We start from the raw sequence: 24,563 nt of genomic DNA on the forward strand, positions 1-24,563 counted from the left end.
AAAGCCCTTTTTACAACAGCAGTTGCCACAAAGTGCTTTACAGAGACACCCGGTCTTAAACCCCAAGGAGCAAACAACAGTAGTGTTGAATTTCAGTGGCTAGGAAAAACTCCCTAAGAAGGTTGAATTTTAGGAAGAAACCTAGAGAGGATCCAGGCTCAGAGGGGTGACCAGTCCTCTTCTGGCTGTGCCAGGTGAGATATTAAGAGTCCGATTGGAATAATAAATACATTTCTCTGGGCTAAATCCAGAGTCTATTTGATTTACACCGAGAATATACTCAGTGATGTGCTTCGGGTCCCTGCTATTGTGAATATAACAATGCTGACGTTTTTGAGTACAAGCTAGGACCCATTATCTCTATTCCTGTGTTGATTAGAAATAGAAGGAACCGTGAGCATGCAACTCATAAACTTGTCTAATCTATTAACTGTAACACGTCAACCTACTAGTCCAGGAACCCCTATTATATCTATTAAGCTGGCTTTACTTAATATCAGATCTCTCGCCAACAAATCATTATTGATAAATGACATTATAATATCCTACAACCTAGATTTTATATTTCTCACTGAACAATGAGTAACAAAAGATGGGTAACATTTTATTTATTTTGAATATGTCTGTTTTACATTGAAGGGTACCCAACATTTTATTTTTAACCATTTACAGACCTCCCCAATATATCTGCACATTTTATTGATGATTTTGAACTACTCTGTTATATCAGTTGATTATAACTTGTTTATTATTACAGGGGATTATAAAATCCACATAGATAAAAGTACAGACAATAATGCCAAATAACTTTTTGCACTACTTGACACTTTTGATCTCACTCAACATGTGAAAGAGCATACACACAATCAAGGCCACATTCTAGATCTGGTTATCTCTTAAGTCTGAATATTTCTTCTGCCATGGTTAAAGACTTGGCTCTGTTTGAACATTTCTGCGTCTTTTTTATTCACTTATCACCCCAAATGTTCCAGTAAACTCTGTTTCTGTTAAGAAAAGGTACATTAATGAGAGTACAAATGCCCAGTTTATTGAAGCCATAGCTATCTCTCCAACAATAAGTGCTGAGTCAGTTGATGTACTCCTGGATAATTTTAATGCCAAAATATTGCACCAGTAAAGGTAAAGAAAATTATGAGCAAACAGAAAACACCATGGAGAACCACAATGATGGTAAGCGCCCTGAAAAGAGAGCGTAGGAAAGCGGAACGTATGTGGAGGAAAACTAAACTTCAAATTCACTATGACATCTATAAACAAAGACTTGGTAGCTTCAACAATTATGCAGGGCCAGACAGCAACATTTATCGGGAATGATCAACAAGAATATCAATAAAACCAGCACTCTATTTGTCATGGTTGACAAGCTGACAAACCCAATAAAGCAGATAGCATCAGAACTCATGTCCACTGTGAAATGTAATGAATTTGTGTGTTTCTTTAGTGAATAAATTATAAAAGTATTAGACGGAACATCAGAACTACAGTGCAACAAGGACTCTGTACCGTCACCACGACCACCAAGACATAACTTGGTTATTATGTTGCATTTTAATACAATTGATCAAAAATCCCTAGAAGAAACAGTTCGACATCTTAAAGCTTCCACTTGCTGTTTCGACAAACTGCCATCAGACTTTTTCTTTAAAGAATGTAACTCTATAACAATGGACCTAAAGCAAATAATTAATTGCTCTTTGTAATCAGGCATTTTCCCAATGTCTCTAAAAACAGCTGCCATTAAGTCCCTATTTTAAAAGAGAACACTGGATGCATATATAATGAACAACTATAGACCTGTATCAAATTTCCCTTTTATAGCCAAGATCATTGTGAAAGTTGTTTTCAATCAACTCAGCAATTTTGTGACCTCAAGCGGTCTCAGTCAAGTTTCCGACCTCACCACAGTACTGGAACGGCCCTGAATACAGTTTTAAATGATATACGCTTGAATACTTTTTCTGATAAAATAACAGTTGATTAGGTCTATTAGATCTCAGTGCAGCATTCGATACTGCAGATCATAGAACACTTACAGATAGGCTGGAAAATTGGGTAGGACTCTCCGGGACAGTCCTTGATTGGTTTAAATCTTATCTAGATGGATGGAGTTACTTTGTCACCATTGGTAATCATGAATCTGATAGGGTGGCTATGACATGTGGAGTTCCACTGGAATCAGTTCTCGGACCGCTTCTGTTCAATCTCTATATCCAGGTTAAAAACACTTCTCTTCTCACGTGCCTATGACTGAGCACTTAAACTTAACCACACAGTTTAGCCTTATAGCTTCGCACTTTTAATCTTTATGTTTTCTTATTGTATTTTTTTCTTATTATGATGTATTCATTTGCTTTGATGTTTTCATTTGAGTATTTGTTTTTATGTTATTGTTTTCATAGATTTTTCTTTGTAAAGCACATTGAATTGCTTCGATGCATGAATTGTGCTATATAAATAAACTTGCTTGCTTGCTAATACATGGCTCATCTGTAAAATAGACCTTGGTCACAGCATGAGTCCCTGTCAAAATGTACAGAATACACCTCCGGAAAACATTAAGAGTCCACTGCACCTTTTTCTTTCCTTTCCAAAAGAGTCGAAAAGTGTTTTAAATTTGCAGTGGTCTCTTAATTTGAACCCTTCTGTTCCTCAGTCAAAACTTTCCTTTTCAACTTTTTTGGAAAGGAAAGAAAAAGTGGTCTCTTAATTTTTTCCGGCACTGTGAAGAGTGTATATTGAGTAATTTAAAGCAACCTTAAACTCAGAAAGACAAAAAATGATCTAAGTAGAACTATTTAAGTACCAGGACATTTTAGCCAAAAGCCCTTAGAACTAGTTGCTAAACACTGAGTTGTGTTGGTGTTAGTCTAATTCTATTAGTGATGTATATGCCAACAAAATTATATTTCAAGTGTCCCACCTTGGACAGGACATAGGAGCAGTCTCCATGGAAGGTGTAGGCTTTCCCGTCGTAGGTGGTGATGTGGGAACCTCCCTCTATGGAGCAGGTACCTGGACAGTCCAGACCTACACAGCTCCACTGGCCACCCTTGCAGGTACTAGCAGAGAGAATCAGTCAGTAAAGTCTACAGCCACACAAACACAATAATTCAGTGTATGTAAATATAAAGCAATGCTTACCATTCTTGGCACGTTCTAGAGTATGTCTCTCCAGGCTTGTAAGACATTCCGTTGTGGAGACATGAGCACTGGTCCACAGCTACACAGCCACTCTGATTAATGTCATCAAACACAGTTCCTAGGAAAGAGGCAATAAATACATTTAATCACAATAGAAATTACATGAATTACTTTTCTTTTGAATATATTTTAAATTGATAAATGTTGCCTAGTTTATTAGCTAAATTACAATACATAGAAGTTTCTGTAGCAGAACATTTGTATAAAATCACAATGATCTTTAATGTTCTAGTAAGGGTTCTCCTTCAGGTCTGTACTTAGTTGATGATGATCAGAGACCACAAATATTTGTTTAATTGTATTTAAGTTGTATTTACTCTTCCTGTTTTAAAATAGTAGGCATTGTCAGTAGGCATGGACAGTAGGCATGTTGCAAAGTTATAATTTTTAGTGGAAATACGACATGCTTCCCCCAGTGAACCAGTGAGTGTACTGTACCGGCAGGACAGAAGCATCCATCAATGCAGTGTTCCTCACAATGCTGGTTCCCCTGTGGATTGGAGCAGGTATTTATACAGGGGCTTCCACACTCCTGGTACTTCATGTTCAAAGGGCATGTCTCCACTGCTCAACACAGACAGACAGACAGACAGAGAGAGAGAGAGAAAGAGACAGAAGTCTTTACCAGCCATCTCAAATCTATATCTAATTCTGAGTCTACGGAGGGATCTTTTTTTAACATATTCCAAACTGTGAAGTGCAGCAAGACAAACAGACCAATATATAATTATAAAAGGAAATGTAAAATATCTCCTTACAGCAGAACTGGTCTGTCCTCCACTTCTGGGGCACGCCCCCTGCGTGAGCACACTGGCGGGAATACTCTGAAATGGTTTGGCAAATGCAGGACTCGCTGTTGTTGCTGTTACCACAGTGACACATGTCTGCCATGCAGGCCTCGACGAAGGAGTCCGTGGAAATCAGGTCCTTACAGCTACTGAAGGCTGAACTGGTGAGAAACTCCTCACACGCTGTCCTCTGAAAGGGGAGGACCATGAAGGAGGAAGAGAAGAATTGATTGTATAATGTGAGCAATAAGGATGTTGGTATGTGAAACCTTTATTCTATTATCTTAAAATAAAGTTTTTAAAGCAGTGCATGGTTGAGCTACAGCTTTCAGACAATACCTGTTCTTCACAATTTTCAGCCTGAAGTGGGACTTCTATACAAGTTTCTGTTGGGCCATTCATCTTCGAAAGCTCACCATAGTCAATGGTCTTCATTTGAAATCCTGTTTGAAAGTAGAATTAGATTTAATTGTAATTTTCTTTGCATGTCAAAATGAGTATTGTGATCAGTGACCAAGGACAATTACAAAACATGTATAGCTGAGACCTGGTCTTGGCCAGTAGAAGCCCCTAGGCCAAGTCACACCATTACCATTACCACACTCCACCATCCACTGTCATGTATTTCTAACACTAACTAACTTTAACTTTGAGAGTGACTTCAGGAGTGGCAGTGGTTTACATTTTGGGACACCCTACAACTTGAGGAAATTACAGACGCAATTCACGTTCCGCTTTAAATAATAAAAGGAACTGCTGCTTTTGGTTTACAAAATATAGATAAAGGTAACATTGAATCTATGATGGATTTCATATTTTTTTAATCAATCCTCAATATCAGAAATAAATGACTGCACATTTTTGTTTATTCCTCTTTTTTCATTTAAAATTTTTCTATTTTTAAACATTCACTGTTATGAATTCCCCTCCTCTTAATTTCATGATGTCCAATTCACAATTCAGGATTTTACAATTAATGATGGCCATCCTGTTAACTGATAAAAGGTCCATAATCATCTGATTGCTGTGAGTTACCCCAGATGCCAAGACATTGTATTTACATTGCTGTGAACAGCTACCCTCCAATAAATGGTTTAACTAATGTGGCCTTAATAAACAAGTTTGAGCTGTACTGAGCAGTACAGGAGTATACTAATATTCTATCAGGAGAGTTTTTCTGATTTTGTTTACCATTCACGATGACCTAAACCACATATTCATTAGCAGTACAGGAGCATAGTTAGCATCCCTAAGACCTGTTCTGATTTTGTTTACCATTCAAAATGAACTCGTCGTAAAGCTGGACTCCATTGAAGTCTCCACATAGCCCACAGGTCTGATTCTGGAACTTTGAGTCTAACTCCACCTACAGAGCAAATGGAAAATTACTGTGGATTAAAGTACCTTAAATTTGTCCATTCAACAAATATGGCCTACAGCAGGGCATATATAGTTAGGACCACAATAATGCTTCAAAATGTTGTTGTTGCCTACCTTTTGGGGTTTTAGGCTGGGTGTGTGTATAGGCACTTTATGTGCTACAATATAATACTTTTGCAGTTATTTGGGATGTTTGCATTACTGTTGATTTAACACAAAAGACCCGCGGGCCATCAGACTACCTACTTATTTGCATACACTCTCATTTGGACCACAGAGCATGTTTGTATACTTACTCATAAAACACCACCCCCAGCTCAGTCTGGCACATATTAACACACATTCACCATTGACACACACACTCTCTATTACACTAACACACCCACATTCAATGTACACACCATATATATTTACCCACATTCAATGTACACACCATATATATTTACCCACATTCAATGTACACACCATATATATTTACCCACATTCAATGTACACACCATATATATTTACCCACATTCAATGTACACACCACATATATTTACCCACATTCAATGTACACACCATATATATTTTCCCACAGTCAGTGTTTTCATCCACATGCATACAAACATTCAGTTCACTGTTATCCTTTATTTATGGTTAACACTTGGTCTCTTTCTATTTATTTGTATCCAGTTCACCAGATTTTATAAATATTTCACAGTGTGTCCTGGACTGGTAAAAAATGTGTGTGTGTAAATACTATCGTCTTAATACTCCTTCAACCTTCCAAAAAAGTTGAAAAGAAACGTTTTGAGAGAGGAACAAAAGCGTTCAATTTGCAGTGGTCTCTTAATTTTAACCCTTCTGTTCCTCACTCAAAACCTTCCTTTTGGACTTTTTTGGGAAGGAAAGAAAAAGGTGCAGTGGTCTCTTAATTTCTTCTGGAGCTGTATATGCACACACGCAGAGATGGGCAATAATACATCAAAATTTATTTTAAAATCAGATACAAATATGTTAATTTTAAGTGTATAAAAAGAAACTACAAAATAGAGCAGCCACACCATGTATGAAAATAATTGTATTTTTGTATTTTAAAAATACTACAAATATTTCTTCAAGGGACAAATTACTTGGCAAATCTATCGGCCTATTTGATCTATGCCTTCACCAGTACACTGACTCAGTTGATTCCATCTATCAGTCTATTTGATTCATCCTTTCACCAGTACCCTGACTCAGTTGATTCCATTTATCAGTCTATTTGATTCATCCCTTCACTAGTACACTGACTCAGTTGATTCCATCTATCAGTCTATTTGATCCATCCCTTCACTAGTACACTGACCCAGTTGATTCCATCTATCAGTCTATTTGATTCATCCCTTCACTAGTACACTGACTCAGTTGATTCCATCTATCAGTCTATTTGATCTGTCCCTTCACTAGTACACTGACTCAGTTGATTCCAATCTATCAGTCTATTTGATCAGTTTGCTATGACTCTGATGGCAACTGATGGCACCTTTATTCATAGCAACTAGTTTCTAAGTAATAATTTGATTATTATTCATAAATATTATGATAAATTGTGTCAGGCAGCCATTCATGCAATAGTAAGCAAAATCATGATCATGCTAAACAGCGACTTCAACAAGGTTACAATCTCAAACCCTATCTTCTATCTATGTGCAAAACCAACAAAAACATCAAAGAAAAAATCAAAGAACCAGATATAGTGGCATGAATTCTTAATTTTTTTGTAGTCCTACTGGTAATTGTGTTTTTTTTGTAGTCCTACTGGTAATTGTGTCCACTGTAGCGGTATATAATGGGAAGGTATAGCCCAGTCTTTTTAGAAATGTCTAGTTAAAATGCCAAATGAGTCTCGCTTATTGAAAACTGTATCTGAGGGAATTCATTGTTGAGATCTGTCAATAAAGACCTACTGGAAAATCTACTGCACATTCAACAGATTTAGTGGATAGAACACATACCGAGAGGGCGTCATCTTCGTTCCACATGATGACTAAACCCAGCTTGGCTGTGATCTTCACATAGGAGTTGGTCCTCTCCATGAAGATATTAAACTGACCAAATGGTAACGTGACCCTATGGGGGACAACACAATGAAGTATCCATCAGAGGGGAAATTACATTACCCTAGTCTAAACAATCATTTAAAGAACCCACAGAACATGCTTCTCTTCCCCAGAATCCCTCCCTTCCTTTCAACTGATCTAAATGTCAAACGTCTGCTGAAAATTCTGCTGAAAATTCTAGGAAACTTTCCTGCTTTTGTAAACCAACCCTTTTTCCCTACTGATACTGACTACTAAGCGTTGATAGAGTAAACATTTACTCACTAGGACTGTGTTATGTGGCTGTCCAACCCAACTACCAAATATGAATTACCTGGTTAAATCATTAAATTACAACTCACTTTTTCCCATTGACATTGATGCTACTTTGAGTCAGCTCCACGAAGGTCCCATCCAGCTTCAGAGAGACCTTCTTGATGGTGGCCTGACCGTCCACCTCTTTACGCTGCAGCTGAATGTTGAACTCCTCGTAGCCACTTCTGCTTTTGCACAGTGAAGTCAACACGTAGTTACAGGTGTAGGGCAGCTGGAAGAAGTCCCCATCGTAGGTTTTGTAGTGGTAGTTACCCCACGTGCTGCAGACCTGCCTGTTGTGGGATTGACTCACGCCAACTGTAAGGGCGAAGGAGTATTAAGACAATTTCTGACTAAAGCAACAGTGTTTGCTGTGTTTAGCAATGTTTATTAGTGTAGTCAGTGTGAAAATATCTAATATATAACATACCTGTGATCACTGGTATCTTCCCGGTCATTGGAATCATATTAACTGGAAAAAAACAGAAACACATTTTATACTTTATATTTTTCTTTGACTGTCGGATAGGTTGTCTAACAAAATTTGTAGGTTTTTATGCAGAACATTAGAGCCGTTTGGTTAATTTGATCTTGGCAAAAATAGTTGCATAAATACTGTAATGTGGTTTTGATTGAATTGATTCTTTTGATTTTATCTAGTGAAGGAACTTAAGCATTTTGGGCAATGGGCAGCTGGGTCCAAAATCTATGCCATAGAATCTTTAAAAAACAATATGTCTCTAGCCGGCTGGCTAGTTTGACCAGCCTGGTCAAAATTGTCAAACGTACTGGGCCCAGTCTACCAGGCTACATCTCCATCTTAACATGACACTGCATATTATAACATATATTTTATTACCAGAATCAGAGTAAGCAGCAGATAAACCGTAGAGGAAAGAGATCCACAACTTCACCCATTGATGTGTCATGATGGTTCTTCTAAGTCCTCTAGTCCCCTCTGCGCAGGTAATCCACCTGCTCCTTCTGTAAAAGTGTGAGACCAGGTGCCTGCCTTCCTGCTTTTAAACTATTCATCTCAAGGAAGTACCACGCTGATGCTGAGATGATGTTGATTTTTTCCCATACTGATCAAACTTTAGGCGTTGCCATGTAATCAAGATGTGCATCTCAAATCGCACCCTCCATAGCATGTCTGGTGTCTGGTCAAATAGTGCATGATATAGGGAACAGGATGCAATTTAGGACCACTCTAGATTAACATGGTCCAGGCATAACACAATGACACATTCAGTGAAATATTTCCAGCATCCTTATGTACACAGATAAAAACAATTAACAAAGTAATCCCTTGTGTAAACATCTTGGGACAACTTGTCATGGAGGTTCTGGAAAGTATTTGCCTGCCCATTTTGTCATTAACAAGTTTAGAAAAACCTGGCATCATCAAGGATCTGTCCAACCAACGATGTGTCTTCTAGACATTTTACCTGAGGAGTCATAACGAATCGCTTATGCAGGCAAACAGCCTTAAACCTGTCAGGACTTCATGAAGGAGGAGAGGAACTGCAGAGTCAAAAGGGTATATGAACTGATGAGATGAACTGATGAGATGAACTGATGAGAACAAAACAAGTAATACAATTCTAAAGGTTTAATTAATGCTTTACATGTTATTGGAATATGTATATATTGGTTGAGGAAATGGAGCTCTTCATTATTTAAAATAACATAGTCATATTTTTGTTTAGTTTTGCTACATTATGCTGTCAAAAGGTAAAAACAAAAAAACCAAAGACAGAATTTAAAGTGTTAGAGGGACAATAGTATATTCTACTATTTACATCAGTGATGGGTATATTGGTTGGGTTCCAATTTTTGTTATTTCGGCAAAATTAAGGACTAGGCCTTCAAATGCAGTATGTTTGATTGATGATGAAGTGTTAATCTATTTAGGCTGGTCTTATGGTTTCACCTTTTCAAATCAATGTTCGGCATGTGTACCAAGATGTTCAAATAAACCAAATCATTTAAAATCAAATGGTTTTAAATTGTTTTGTACTGCTTTGTATATAATCACTTGACTCATCTTGTCTCTCCATGGACACATGCTTTCACACTCTGTCCAAGCCTCCCAAGCCTGAGAACAAGTCATATTCAGTCCGTCACAATAAATATTTACATTTCTTTTACACGACTCAGTGTGTAAAAAGCGGATCGTCTAGGAGCCTCAGGCTCTTGTCAAAAGAAGTGCACTCTGCAGGAAATAGTGTGCTATTTGGAATAAGATCAAGAAATCATTAAAATGCTCAAGCTCCGGGTTTTAAGATCACAAAAGAAGCCAGAAAGATCATACAGAACAAGACCAAATATTGACACAAAATACTGACACCATGATTGTTTTCATTTACTCATCAGCGTTTGGTGACCACGCCGAACAGTCACACAGTTGAGCGCGGGGTCTATCTCAGTGCAATTCCAATTACCTGGATTATTTCAAAACTATACTTGTACTAACATGGTGCTGCAACGTTCACTGGTTTTCCAATTATACTGGTTGGAGGCTTCCCTGATTTTGGCAGAGCTCCTGGCTCAGAGTCTGCCACCTCAGGACTCGCCCGCCCCTACAAAATGGGTGAAACGATAGAATATTTACTCGGTTTAATATTTACAAACGCACCCTGGTTGTCAGTGTACTTTACATGCCTTGTAATCAGTGGAGTTGGTCGTCGTTGTGGGTCCCACAAACACACTCAACCAGTTATACTGCAGATTTGACTCTCAAAGGCCCCTGAAAACTCAAGTCGATCTCACCCTCCCTCCTCCTCCTTGCCCCCCACTCATGCCTACACACCACCCATTCTTCTCCTCCTAACCTCTTCCCCCATCCTTCACAGGTACCACCTACTCATCCATATCTCATATCTCTCCCAACCTGCCCCAGGCTGCTTTACAACCCCCACATCGCTTGTAATCACAGAACTGGAAGTATAGTGTACTCCACAAATATTGGCACCCTTGATAAATATGTGCCACACGGTCTATGAAACAAAAAAGCCTTCGCTGTTAATCCTCTTGTTCTTTCATACAAAATATTCACAAAAATCAAGCCTTCCCCTAAAGTAAAATGATTGAGAAGAAAAGTGAAATAAAATAAACAATAATTTTTCTCCAAAACATGTGTGACACAATTATTGGCACCCCTAGAAATAAAGTAAAATCTATTACAATTTAGTATATTCCCATTCATATTTTACATTTTTATGTTGACCTGAGTTATTTAGGAACACTTAAATGGCTTGACTTCCTGTTTCACTGGGGTATGGATGAGGTGACACACAGGCTAAATGCGCATGATCATCCATCACCATGGGAAATAAACCAGAATACCGTAATGATAAAAAGTTGTTGAGCGGCACAAATGAGGAAATTACTATAAGAAAATAGCAATATATAAAGATGCCCATTTCCACTAACACAGAAATAATTTAAAAAGTTTAAAGCAATTGGACTGGAGGAGGACTTGGGTCTATATTGACCCCACACAGGAAGATGAGGAAGATGGTTCAAGTTCCCAACGAATCTCCAAGCATCACAGCTTGCAGATGTTAGTTGGGTCTTGGGCTAAGAAATTCCCCAAAACTAGGTGTTTCATAGGGTCACCATAAAAAAAGCCTTTGCTGTCTTCAAACAACAAACAGAACCACCTACAGTAACTGGTGCCAGGTTCGATAGTCGGATGATACCAAAATACAGCTTTTTGGAAATCAAGACCTGAGGTGGGTTTGGCATAGACAGAAAGATAAAGTACCTCATCCCAACTGTGAAGTATGGTGGTGGATCTTTAATGTTGTGGAGCTGTTTTTCCCCCAAAGGCCCTGGACAGCTTCAAAGTTTCAAGTTCAAAGTTTATATATCAAATGCACCGAATAACAGAGTCATCCTGCACAATTAAATTATTGTGACATGGGACACAAAGTGTACGTATTAAGAATAAAAAAACACACAAAGCAACAAGTGTAGCAATAATATACATAATAAGGGAAACTAGCAGCAATTTTAAAAGAGTAATACTGTGAATATGAACAGTATGGGTAGAAGTATTCAATATTACAAAATGAGTGTAAAATGCCTATGAATGGTTCATACAAAATAATATTCTAATGTACATTGAATATACGTGGAAAGACATCAGAGCATGTGGATTTTTCATGTGTGATCAATATGATCATAGATCAGTGATGTGGAATCTGAGCATTAACAATTACAATGTGAATGTACGTTTCATTGGAAGTGAATGTGCTTAGATTATGAGAACAACAGATACATCTCGGTTTAGATTATCTCTCTGATAACCCCAGGAATGTTTACAGTGACCATCTTGCATGGGGGGTTAACTTCTAGAAACATGATATGTGTTAGGTAGAAACCCTTAATGTATAGGCTAGCTGGCAACTAACATTACAGTAAGAAGATAATGGAACGTTCACTGAATGACATCTGTGCTGCAATTTTCCAGTTTGAGCAAACTTCTCCCTCTATTTGATATGGGTTCAACATTATTTCACCACTATACACTCACCTAAAGGATTATTAGAAATACCTGTTCAATTTCTCATTAATGCAATTATCTAATCAACCAATCACATGGCAGTTGCTTCAATGCATTTAGGGGTGTGGTCCTGGTCAAGACAATCTCCTGAACTCCAAACTGAATGTCAGAATGGGAAAGAAAGGTGATTTAAGCAATTTTGAGCGTGGCATGGTTGTTGGTGCCAGACGGGCCGGTCTGAGTATTTCACAATCTGCTCAGTTACTGGGATTTTCACGCACAACCATTTCTAGGGTTCACAAAGAATGGTGTGAAAAGGAAAAAACATCCAGTATGCGGCAGTCCTGTGGGCGAAAATGCCTTGTTGATGCTAGAGGTCAGAGGAGAATGGGCCGACTGATTCAAGCTGATAGAAGAGCAACTTTGACTGAAATAACGCCTCGTTACAACCGAGGTATGCAGCAAAGCATTTGTGAAGCCACAACACGCACAACCTTGAGGCAGATGGGCTACAACAGCAGAAGACCCCACTGGGTACCACTCATCTCCACTACAAATAGGGAAAAGAGGCTACGATTTGCACGAGCTCACCAAAATTGGACAGTTGAAGACTTGAAGAAAGTTGCCTGGTCTGATGAGTCTCGATTTCTGTTGAGACATTCAGATGGTAGAGTCAGAATTTGGCATAAACAGAATGAGAACATGGATCCATCATGCCTTGTTACCACTGTGCAGGCTGGTGGTGGTGGTGTAATGATGTGGGGGATGTTTTCTTGGCGCACTTTAGGCTCCTTAGTGCCAATTGGGCATCGTTTAAATGCCACGGCCTACCTGAGCATTGTTTCTGACCATGTCCATCCCTTTATGACCACCATGTACCCATCCTCTGATGGCTACTTCCAGCAGGATAATGCACCCTGTCACAAAGCTTGAATCATTTCAAATTGGTTTCTTGAACATGACAATGAGTTCACTGTACTGAAATGGCCCCCACAGTCACCAGATCTCAACCCAATACAGCATCTTTGGGATGTGGTGGAACGGGAGCTTCATGCCCTGGATGTGCATCCCACAAATCTCCATCAACTGCAAGATGCTATCCTATCAATATGGGCCAACATTTCTAAAGAATGCTTTCAGCACCTTGTTGAATCAATGCCACGTAGAATTTCTGAAGGCAAAAGGGGGTCAAACACAGTATTAGTATGGTGTTCCTAATAATCCTTTAGGTGCGTGTACATAACCACTGATTTCTAACAGTGATATCATGATGCATGGTATCATGGACTCATGTGCTAGTAGATATAAAATCTAAATTTGACTGCCTCTGCCTGGAGGCTTAAACTGGGGTGTGGTTGGATTTCCAGAAGGACAATGATCAAAAGCACACACTCACCACAGAATCAAGGTTTTGCCATGGCCATCCCAGTCCCCTGACCTAAACCCCATTACAAATCTGTGTGATGAGGTGAAAAGGAGAGTCCACAAGCTTGAACCACGGAATCAAAATAATCTGGAGAGCTTCTGTATGGAGCAATATTCTCAGATCACTGGCCATGTGTTCTCCAACCTGAATAAGCATTATAAGAGAAGACTCAGAACTGTAATGAAGGCAAAGGGAGGTGGCACAAGCATTAAATGAAGGGGTGGCAATAATTACAGTACACAGATAAATAAGCAAAATATCTGTAGTATGAGGAACATTTCTTTATCCTTTAAATTTTTTAACTTAATTTAATACTTATCTTTTTCTTAATATTGTGAATGAGAGATCAAAAGAATTAACAATAAATGTATAAAAATGTAAACGCCTGAGTAGTAAATGTAGGGTATAATGTGTCACTTTGATGACTTATGACCCCTGGTGGGCAGGGCTTCCAGATTGGTTTGAAAGGTTGGTGGGACATCCGGTTTGCTGGGTGAGACTACTGGTGTGATGTATGGATTTCCTGTATGACATGTGTTAGGGTGGGACTTCCTGTATGACATGTGTTAGGGTGGGATTTCCGGAATGATATATGCATTTCCGGTGACTTTGTAATTTATGCTTGCATTGTTGTGTCCATGTTGGATGTTTTACAACGACTGATAAGCACCTCGGACGACTGTTATAACAGGTGTAATATGTTTGGCATGTTGTATGTTTTGACAGGTCAAGAAATGTTATTTCAGGTAATAAAATCTTTTGTAAAGGCATCTTATGAAATTGTACAACGGGGATCAACGCAAGATTGTTTTCTTAACATTGGTAAAACATTTTAACAGGCAACGATGGTTACAAACTGTAGTGTTGGCGAGTTTGAGAATACCTGTCTGTGTTAGTGCGGGTGGATGCTGTGACTTCCGTGTAATATGTGCTACATTCTCGTAATGACTTGAAGCAACTTGTGAAATCCGATTTTTGATTGCTATATCATGGACTTGTGTTTGTTAAATGTTGAAGAAATTAATGGCGATATGGTGACAATAGCCAGCATTTTTATGTAAGCGGATGAGTTTGCTGTTAATAGATCAAATTAAATGACGTGATGTCACAGCTGCTCCACAATAACTAACGAGAACGATGTTTCTACCGGACAGGCAGTATCAATATATTTGGTTGTCAAACATCAACAACTATCTGAACTAGCTAGTTAAGCTTTATCCACAATTTTAATCATTGTAGCTGGTATAATTCTAAAGTAAAGAACGATGACGTGCAACCAATGACAAAGTTAAGAGGCTTGACCTGCTGGAGGCCCCCCCCGGCTGCGATGTAAAGACAATATTAAATCTGCGGCTTCCACAGAAGACAGCAGAAAACCCCTTGAAATTCATAATGCCATAGAAATGGTTATCGTGTAAGTACATAAAGACGGTTCTAGGGTGGGTGTCCTCTCTGTTTTGAAACTTGGTGAAGTGACCATCCTGTGTTGGATGAAAGACAACAAATTTACACCCTGTCATTTATTCAAACCGAACAATTTCTGTGAATGCCACACAATCATCTAACGCTAAACCAGCTCCGTTATGTAACTCACAACCACTAACCAGGGCCTCAGGATATGTGTACTGCGGGTTCAACATACCCATCAAACGAACGGAAAAGCTTGTAGAATCATTATTCATAGCCACATATAAATGCCTTCTTTTTTATTGATAATCTGCTCTATCAACAGTGTTTAAACTTTATGTCGCGGGGCACCACCCTCATGGTAGTTGACAATTTGTACCACCAGTTCTAGTGATTCATCAATCATAATCTCAGCATTACTCTGTGTGCGGAGTATGCCATTTACATTGAATTGAATTGTCTTGCAATTACAAACACTAACAAACAACACATTTGAACTTTTTAAGAATGTGTAAATACATTTTACGATTGAATACATTCCATGCGACTGTTTTATATCTCTGGTTTAGGTTAAGCGGAATTAAACTCAGCTGTGTTTGGTAAACACATTTTTGGGCCTTCAAATCTTGGTAAGTAGACTTTTGACATTATTGTTAATCAGCTTTAATTACCTGTATACGCTTGTTAACCCTCTTTGTATTTATTTCAGACCAAGTGACCAGCGTCAGTGTCAGTTGGACTGGGTGGTTGTGATCTTATACAACCTGAACAGATACTTTTTGTGTAAGTCTAATTATTAACAGACATTTTCAGTCTTGTAGTAAAATGTTATTAGCAATTACAGCGGAACCTACTCTATTTACCAACCAACAGATTGAGGACCCCGGGTGATGATGCAGAGTACATCACCATAATGGCTTCAGTTACGGACACCCCATCTTGTGGCTGCATAGCATCAGGGGATTTTTGTTTCATTGGTTTCTTTCATGCTTGAAAGCTGAAGGTAATACATATTTTATAACTGTGATGTATGCAAATGTATGTTTGAGTTAGAATAATATTTTTACATGTAAGTGGATTGTTTTTTACATGTCAAGCTAGAGAAATGGTGAAAGATATTGCTAACAGACCAGATGCGGAACAACCAACAACCTCTACACATAATCAACAGACCACACCCGACATTTTAAATGAACCGGCCATTGCTTTGTTACACAGCGATGCACACAATAATCCTCAGATGGAAGGTTTGTTAACCGAGCTTAGTAGCCCCTATTTTTCACATGATCTAGTTGACTCTCCTCCGAGCTCTCTGATGCAAATTCATTGCAATGATGGCGATGTTAGAGTTATACAAATCTCTGAATCTCATACATCCCCGTACATGTGAACATAAGAGCAGATGAATATAATGAACGCACGTTTGGTAATTTACTTGAAAGTGTTATGCAGAGTAATGCTGAGATTATGATTGATGAATCACTAGAACTGGTGGTACAAATTGTCATTATATGTAGCTGTGAATAATGATTCTACATGCTTTTCCGTTCGTTTGATGGGTAGGTTGAACCCGCAGTACACATATGCTGAGGCCCTTGTTAGTGGTTGTGAGTTACATAAGGGTGCTGGTTCAGCATTAGATGATTGTGTGACATTCACAGATATTGTTCGGTTTGAAGAAATGACAGGGTGTAAATTTATTGTCTTTCATCGAACACAGGATGGTCACTTCACCAAGTTTCAAAACAGAGAGGACACCCACCCTAGAACCGTCTTTATGTACCTACACGATAACCATTTCTATGGCATCATGAATTTCAAGGGGTTTTCTGGGTGTGTAATATGTTTGTGAGTGGTGTTATACAGGTTTTAACCCCCACGGTGATCATGGCTGTAAACATAGCTGTAGTGTCTTCATGAAGATTCTCATACCCAACCCTGTAACATACAGCAGTGCCCAGACTGTAAGCGGATATGTTATTCTGACTTTTTTTATAGACAGCATAAACGCTTGAAGCACCACAAAGGTGTGGGTTGTTGGGTTAGTAGGTGTGACCAGAAGAAATACTGTGTCGATTGCGGCCGTCATTACAATGTTAGTATTACAATTATAAAGTGCACAAGTGCACGGCTAACATGTCTCCCAACTGTAATGTGGATCTGGCGGTTGAAATGAATCATCAGTGTTTCATAAAACTCTCCAAGCCCGAGGACCCCAGTGAGCGCTACATATTTTATGATTTTGAGACTATTGCCAATCCGGTGAATGGTGTACACACAGCAAATTTTGTGTGCGCAATAAGCTTTCATAACAATACGTGGTGTTCAGCCGGGGATGGTTGTTTCGCTGCTTTTATCCAAGTTCCAAGTAGGGAACCGAAATATAATGACTACACATTTATAGCACAGAACTCTAAAGGTTTCGATGGTTACATCTTGATGCAGTACTTTGCTAACAATGGTATTGGCACAACACTTATTGCTAATGGTAGCAAGCTCATGATTTGTACAGACAGCACATTCAATCAGAGATAAATTGATAGTCATTGCTTCCTACCGATGAAGTTGGTGGCCTTGCCACGTGCTATGGGTTTTAAGGATTCAAAAAAGGCTACTTTCCTTACAAGTTTAACATCAAGGAGAATGAGAACTCTGTTGGCCCACATCCGGAACCGCATTACTACGGTGTGAATACCATGATGGCTAAAGAAAAATATGATTTTTTGCAATGGTATGCAACTGTTTCGGCAGACCCCTTTATCATACAGGATGAAATAAAGGTTTACTACATGAATGATGTGGTCATCTTGAGAGAGGGTTGTATGCGCTACAGACTAGAGTTCCTGGAGTGTGGTGGTGTTGATCCATTCCGGTCATTAACGATTGCTTCGGCTTGCATGAAAGTCTTTTGCAACAGATTCCTCACCAAGGACAACATTGCATTGGTCCCCTCAGACAACTACAACCGATGTCAGAAGACATTCTCAAACAGCTCAATCCAATGGCTTGAATATGTGGCCTCTGATGAAGATATATCAATAGGGGTGAAGCGAAAATCAGTACATACTATGTTCATGGATATTTTGAACACGATGGGGTGTGCACAGTCTATGAATGTCTAAGCTGTTCCTGGCACGGTCACCCAAAGTGTCATTGTTAAGGAAGAATCAATCCGGTGACGAAGATTCAATACGGGTTGATGCACCAACAACGGCTGACAAAGACAACATACATGCTCAATTCATATGGGAGTGTGAGTGGAATCAGCTTAAAAACACATCCGCAGATGTCAAAGCTTTCTTGAAGACCTTTGATGCTCCAGAGCGGCTTGACCCTCGGGATGCTCTTTTTGGCGGCAATTCATTTGAAGTTTACGGCTTGAGAAGGGGAGACAATTCAGTATAACGATGTCTGTAGCCTTCACCCATTCTGCAACAAGACAAAGACTTGTCTGATTGGGCATCCAGACATAATCTTTCGAGGTTTCAAACTGCTAGACACCTAAAAAGGCCTTTATCACACAGTTTTACCACACAGGGACAGCGGTAAGCAGTTGTTTCCCTTGTGTAGATTTTGTACAGAGTCTGAAAACCAGGTAACTGATTGTTCACATGCTAATTCAGAAAGATCTTTAACTGGTACCTGGGTTTCTATTGTGCTGGTTAAGGCTGTTGAGAAAGGTTATCGCATTGTGAAAATATTAAAAGTCTGGGATTTCACCAGGTCTTTAGATAATCTTTTTGCAGATTACTTGAGAACATTCCTGGAGCACAAGAAGGAAGCTAGCAGCTTTGGGGTAAAATGGGTGAGCCGTCTAACCTTGTGAACACAATGCTAATTGTAGATCTGGAGTTTAGCCACTACCTTTTTTCCAGTGAAATAGAAGTTGGTTATTCCTCTTTCATCTCAGACAGAGTTGTGATGGAACAGTGGTGTTACACAAAACAGACACCAATCAAACCACGTAACGGTAACCTTTTTATTGCCACGTTCACAACTGCTTATGCTAGACTCTAGTTGTATTCACTCTTGGAGAAATTGGAAAGACGTGTACTCTACACAGACACTGATTCATTGATCTTTGTCACACACCATGGGGATTTGGTGTCCCCCTGGGGCCATTCTTAGTTGACTTGACCGATGAGTTACCAGATGGTGACAGGATCGCTCAATCAATCAAATTTGTTTATAAAGCCCTTTTTACAACAGCAGTTGTCACAAAGTGCTTAACCTATGTTAGCGGTGGGCCAAAGACATACGGTTACAAATCTGTTAAAGGTCTGACTTGTCTCAAAGCAAAAGGCATTACGCTCAACAGCTACAACACAACCATTATTAACTTGGAGACGCTAACATGACTGGTTGATAACTTTGTACGGGGCAAGGGTGGTGATGATGATCACGTCCTTGCTAATGCAGACACAATTATGAGAGATAAAAGAACATTCACATTAAAAAACCAAGTAGTGTCTAAGCGATTAAGAGTTGTGTACAACAGGCGTGTATTGCTCCCTGATTACAGCACAAGGCCTTACAGGTACTAAATCACTTCAACACCCATTCAGCTGTGTCTTTATTGGCCCCAGTAACTCGGATAAAACATATTGTTGATGCTGTTGGATAATGCGGACGTTGTTTCCTCTAAAGATAAATCGTCTGGGTTTATTCATGTTGGCAACCGCTGTATGACGAAATGTTGAAGGTGAGGGAGATTACTTTTATAGAAGGTCTACCAACATCGCTGTGTGATGACAATCTGTTACCGATTCAGAAAAACAACCTTTTCATTATTGACATTTTAAGAAAAGTGCATCAGAGAGTTATGAGGAGGGTCAACTAGATCATGTGAAAACGGGGGCTACTAAGCTCGGTTAACAAGCCTTGTATCTGGGGATTATTGTGTGCATCGCTGTGTAACAAAGTAATGGTTGGTTCATTTATATTTTGGGGTGTGGTCTGTTGATTATGTGTAGAGGTTGTTGGTAGTTCCGCGTCTGGTCTGTTGTTAGTAATATCTTTTGCCATTTCTCTAGCTTGACATCTAAATAACAATCCGCTTACAGGTTAAATTATTATTCTCACAGTTTTCATGAGTTGACGGTAAAATATGTATTACCTTGAGCTTTCAAGCATGAAAGAAAACAGTGAAACAAAAATCCCCTGACGCTGTGTAGCCACAAGGAGGGGTGTCCGTAACTGAATCCGTTATGGTGATGTACTCAGTATCATCACCAGGGTCCTCAATATGTTGGTTGGTAAATACAGGTTAGGGTAGGGTTAGCTAACCCTAAGATTCAGCTAACCCTAAGGTTCAGCTGTATGCATATTGTCGTAATTGTTAATAACATTTTACTACAAGACCGAAATTGTCTGTAAATAATTAGACTTACACAAAAAGTATCTGTTCAAGTTGTCTTAGATCACAACCGCACAATCTAACTGACACTTAAAGAAAAACTAACAGGTCTGGGAGAGCAGGAATTCTTACTGGTTGGTAGGTGATCAATTACTTATGTCATGCAATAAAACGCAAATTAATTATTTAAAAATCATACAATGTGTTTTAGATTCCATCTCTCACAGTTGAAGTGTACCTATGATACTACATGCTTTGTCAGTAGGAAAACCTGCAAAATCGGCAGTGTATCGAATACTTGTTCTCCCCACTGTAGCTTTGTACACTCCTGGAATTCTCTCAACCAGCTCTATGAGGTAGCCACCTGAAATGCATTTCAATTTACAGGTTTGCCTTTTTTCATTTGTGGAATTTCTTTCCTTCTTAATGTTTTTGAGGCAATTAGTTGTGTTGTTACAAGATAGGGTGGGTATACAGAAAAACATCAATGTCTGTACTATAGTAGTCCATATTATGGCAAAAACCGCAACAAATATTTTAAGACATGAAGGTCAATCAATACAGAAACTCACAAACTTCTTCAAGTGCAGTCACAAAAACAATCGATAGCTATGATGAAACTGGGTCTTATAATGACTGCCAGAGGAAAGGAAGACCCAGAGTTACCTGCAGAGGAAGTTCATTAGAGTTACTGGCCCAAGAAACCGGCAATTAAAAGCACCTCAGATTGCAGCCCACATAAAAGCTTCACAGAGCTCAAGTAACAGACAAATCTCAACATCAACTGTTCAGAGAGTGTGTGAATCAGGCCTTCATGGTTGAATTGCTGCAAAGAATCCCCTACTGAAAAACACCAATAAGAGACTTGCTTGGGCCAATACACACATGAAATGGACATTAGACTTGTGGAATACTGTTATGATCAGTAAAAAAGTGTTGGTTCAAACTGCTGTCTTTGTGAGACAGTGTGAGTGAATAGATGATCTCTGTATGTGTGGTTCCCATGGTGAATAGTGATCGTGTGGGGGTGTTTTGCTGGTGACACTGTCTGTGATTTACTTAGAATTCAAGGCACACTCACACAGGACGTCAACCAGAAAATTCTGCATTCTAGTTTGTGCTGAGTGGGTCTAAGTGGACTTATAGTGGGATTAAGCGCAAATGTGGAAAGGAAATTGTGTGGATTTTGAGAGAGATTTTAGCTAGAATATTATGTTGTCTATTGTGACAGAATCAATTAATTCTGTCACAATAGATATTGAAGTAATTCAACACAATAACTACTTTTCCACAAAACTCAACAGATGAAGGACTTCGTCTTAGTGGCGCTACCTGGGAATTAAATTATTTTTAACAACTTTGTAGACAGCCAGGAACAAATTTGTACATCCAGAAAGTACATTTATAGGGATTATACAAATGCTTTGGAGACCAGAAATGTGTTACAGTGGGGAGAACAAGTATTTGATACACTGCCGAATGTGCAGGTTTTCCTACTTACAAAACATGTAGAGGTCTGTAACTTTTATCATAGGTACACTTCAACTGTGAGAAACGGAATCTAAAAAAATCCAGAAAATCACATTGTTCATTCATGCATTCATTCATCATCTTCCACTTATCCGGGGCCGGGTCGCAGGGGCAGCAGTCTAAGCAAAGATGCCCAGACTTCCCTCTCCCCAGACACTTCCTCTAGCTCTTCCGGGGGGACACCGAGGCGTTCCCAGGCCAGCCGGGAGACATAGTCCCTCCAGCGTGTCCTAGGTCTTCCCCGGGGTCTCCTCCCGGTGGGACGGGAACAGAACACCTTCCCAGGAAGGCGTTCAGGAGGCATCCGGAACAGATGCCCAAGCCACCTTAGCTGACCCCTCTCGATGTGGAGGAGCAGCGGCTCTATTCTGAGCTCCTCCCGGGTGACCGAGCTTCTCACCCTATCTCTAAGCGATCGCCCAGCCACCCTGCGGAGAAAGCTCATTTCGGCCGCCTGTATCCGGGATCTTGTCCTTTCGGTCATGACCCAAAGCTCATGACCATAGGTGAGAGTAGGAACGTAGATTGACCGGTAAATCGAGAGCTTCGCCTTGCGGATCAGCTCTTTCTTCACCACGACAAACCGATACATCGACCGCATTACTGCAGAAGCTGCACCGATCCGTCCTGGTTTGAAGGGGCCAACACAACAACATCATCCACAAAGGGCAGAGACGAAATCGTGTGGTCCCCAAACCTGACACCCTCCGGCCCCTGACTGAACCTAGAAATTCTGTCCATAAAAATTTCGAACAGAACCGGCGACAAAGGGCAGCCCTGCCGGAGTCCAACATGCACTGGGAACAAGTCTGACTTACTGCCGGCAATGCGAACCAAGCTCCTGCTTCGGTCGTACAGGGACCTGACAGCAATTACAGAGATCATACGTTTCCTGTAGTTCTTGACAAGGTTTGCACATAATGCAGCAGGGATTTTGGCCCACTCCTCCATACAGACCTTCTCTGTGACCTATAATGTGAACAATTAAAAAACAAACTGAAATCTTTGATGGAAAAATAAAAACCTTACAATAACCTGGTTGTGTGCACACCCTCTTATAACTGGGGATATGGTTGTGTTCAGAATTAATTGGGCGAATAGATTTGTCGATTTGAAAGTGGCAGAATACATTTTATGGTCAATGAAATCTGACACATAGGTCCAGATTACACTGGGATGAGTAATGTCGGAAAAACAAGTGGATCCTAGTTTTCTTTCATACCCAAGCATGTCAAAATATTCCATTAAAACGTAATAACCTCAAACTACATCTAATCCGCATTTTTTCTTTTTACTTTTCAGGTGTCTTGTAGTAGCCTAAAATTACAGATTTGTTTTTAACAAAGATGAGAGGTGAAAAGACCATCAGATTAGGGTATGTACTACTACCAAAAGCCATAGGCTATATATGCAAAATATATATATAATTACAAAATGAAAAAAGGCTAAAACAAACTTTCCATCCGATATGAGATGAAATCTACTCTATTTATTTACATTACAAAACACCATATTAATAGCTTAAAAGAGATTGACTCCAACCCATGTAACAACCCATGTAGCACACACACCAGAAAATCTATGTTAGATAGATAGATGGATAGATAATTATTCCGAGGTAAGTATCCATCTATCTGATACTGCATTCCAGGCAAACCGTAACTTGAGTCAGTTATTTGTTTTCTAATGGTGATGATCTTTTCATCAAAGTAGTTCATGTACTCATTACAACTAAAGTGAAGACCCACTTCACTTGCTAAGCTTTGCTTTTTTGTCAACTTTGTAACTGTATCAAAGAGACATTTTTTGATTGTTTTTGTTCACCTCAATCAGGTTGGAGAAATAAGCTGATCGAGCAGACGTGAGTGATTTTCGGTATTGTAGTGTACTGTCTATCCAGGCTAGTCTAAATACTTCCACTTTGGTGGAGCGCCACTTTCGCTCAAATTTTCTGGAGGCTTGCTTAAGTGCTCTAGTATTGTCTGTGTACCAGGGAGCAAGTTTCTTGTTGCGTATTTCTTTAGTTTTTAGTGGTGTAACTGTGTCTAATGTATTTCGCAGTGTTGAGTTTAGAGCCTCGATTTAGAGTCGTTAATGAGCGAATTTATTTGTAGTCCGAGAATTTATAGTACAGCTTTTGAAACTCATTGTTTGCGGAGCAAGTGGATTTCTTGTTTTAACGGTAAATGTAATAAGACAGTGATCCGATAATCCAGGATTTTGGGGGGAAATTATTAGATCTACAATATCTATTTCTCGTGACAGGACTAAATCTAAGGTGTGATTGTGGCAATGAGTTGGACTTGAGACATGTTGGACAAAACCCATTGAGTCAATTATGGCTTCAAAGGCTTTTTGAAGAGGATCATTGGACTTTTCCATATGAATATTGAAATTGCCAAAAATTTGAATACTATCTGTCATGACTACAAGGTTAGACAATAATTCTGGAAACTCAGTGAGGAACATTGTGTATGGCCCAGGGGGCCTATAAATAGTAGCTATGTAAAATGATTTATCAGCCTGGTTAACTTTCATTAGTAAAACTTCAAAAGAATGAAACTCA

The 24,563-nt window shown here is 39.3% G+C and overlaps 1 protein-coding gene across 1 annotated transcript in view; it reads right to left on the reverse strand.

The window, feature by feature from the left end:
- Positions 1–8,703, reverse strand: part of LOC105008375 (mucin-5AC-like) — a gene marked incomplete at its 3' end in the record, with an annotated part of 142,025 nt that extends 133,322 nt beyond the window's left edge. The window contains exons 1-10 of the mRNA XM_034288128.1: positions 8,628–8,703; positions 8,199–8,240; positions 7,816–8,086; positions 7,370–7,484; positions 5,286–5,376; positions 4,350–4,453; positions 3,981–4,200; positions 3,661–3,786; positions 3,163–3,280; positions 2,942–3,080 (exon numbers count right to left, since the gene is read on the reverse strand). Coding sequence (XP_034144019.1) covers positions 2,942–3,080; positions 3,163–3,280; positions 3,661–3,786; positions 3,981–4,200; positions 4,350–4,453; positions 5,286–5,376; positions 7,370–7,484; positions 7,816–8,086; positions 8,199–8,240; positions 8,628–8,697 — 1,296 coding nt within the window. The remainder of the gene's footprint in view (positions 1–2,941; positions 3,081–3,162; positions 3,281–3,660; positions 3,787–3,980; positions 4,201–4,349; positions 4,454–5,285; positions 5,377–7,369; positions 7,485–7,815; positions 8,087–8,198; positions 8,241–8,627) is intronic.
- Between the last annotated feature and the right edge of the window lie 15,860 nt (positions 8,704–24,563).

This window comes from Esox lucius, chromosome 19, assembly GCF_011004845.1.
Source record: "Esox lucius isolate fEsoLuc1 chromosome 19, fEsoLuc1.pri, whole genome shotgun sequence".
Classification (NCBI taxonomy): Eukaryota; Metazoa; Chordata; class Actinopteri; order Esociformes; family Esocidae; genus Esox; species Esox lucius.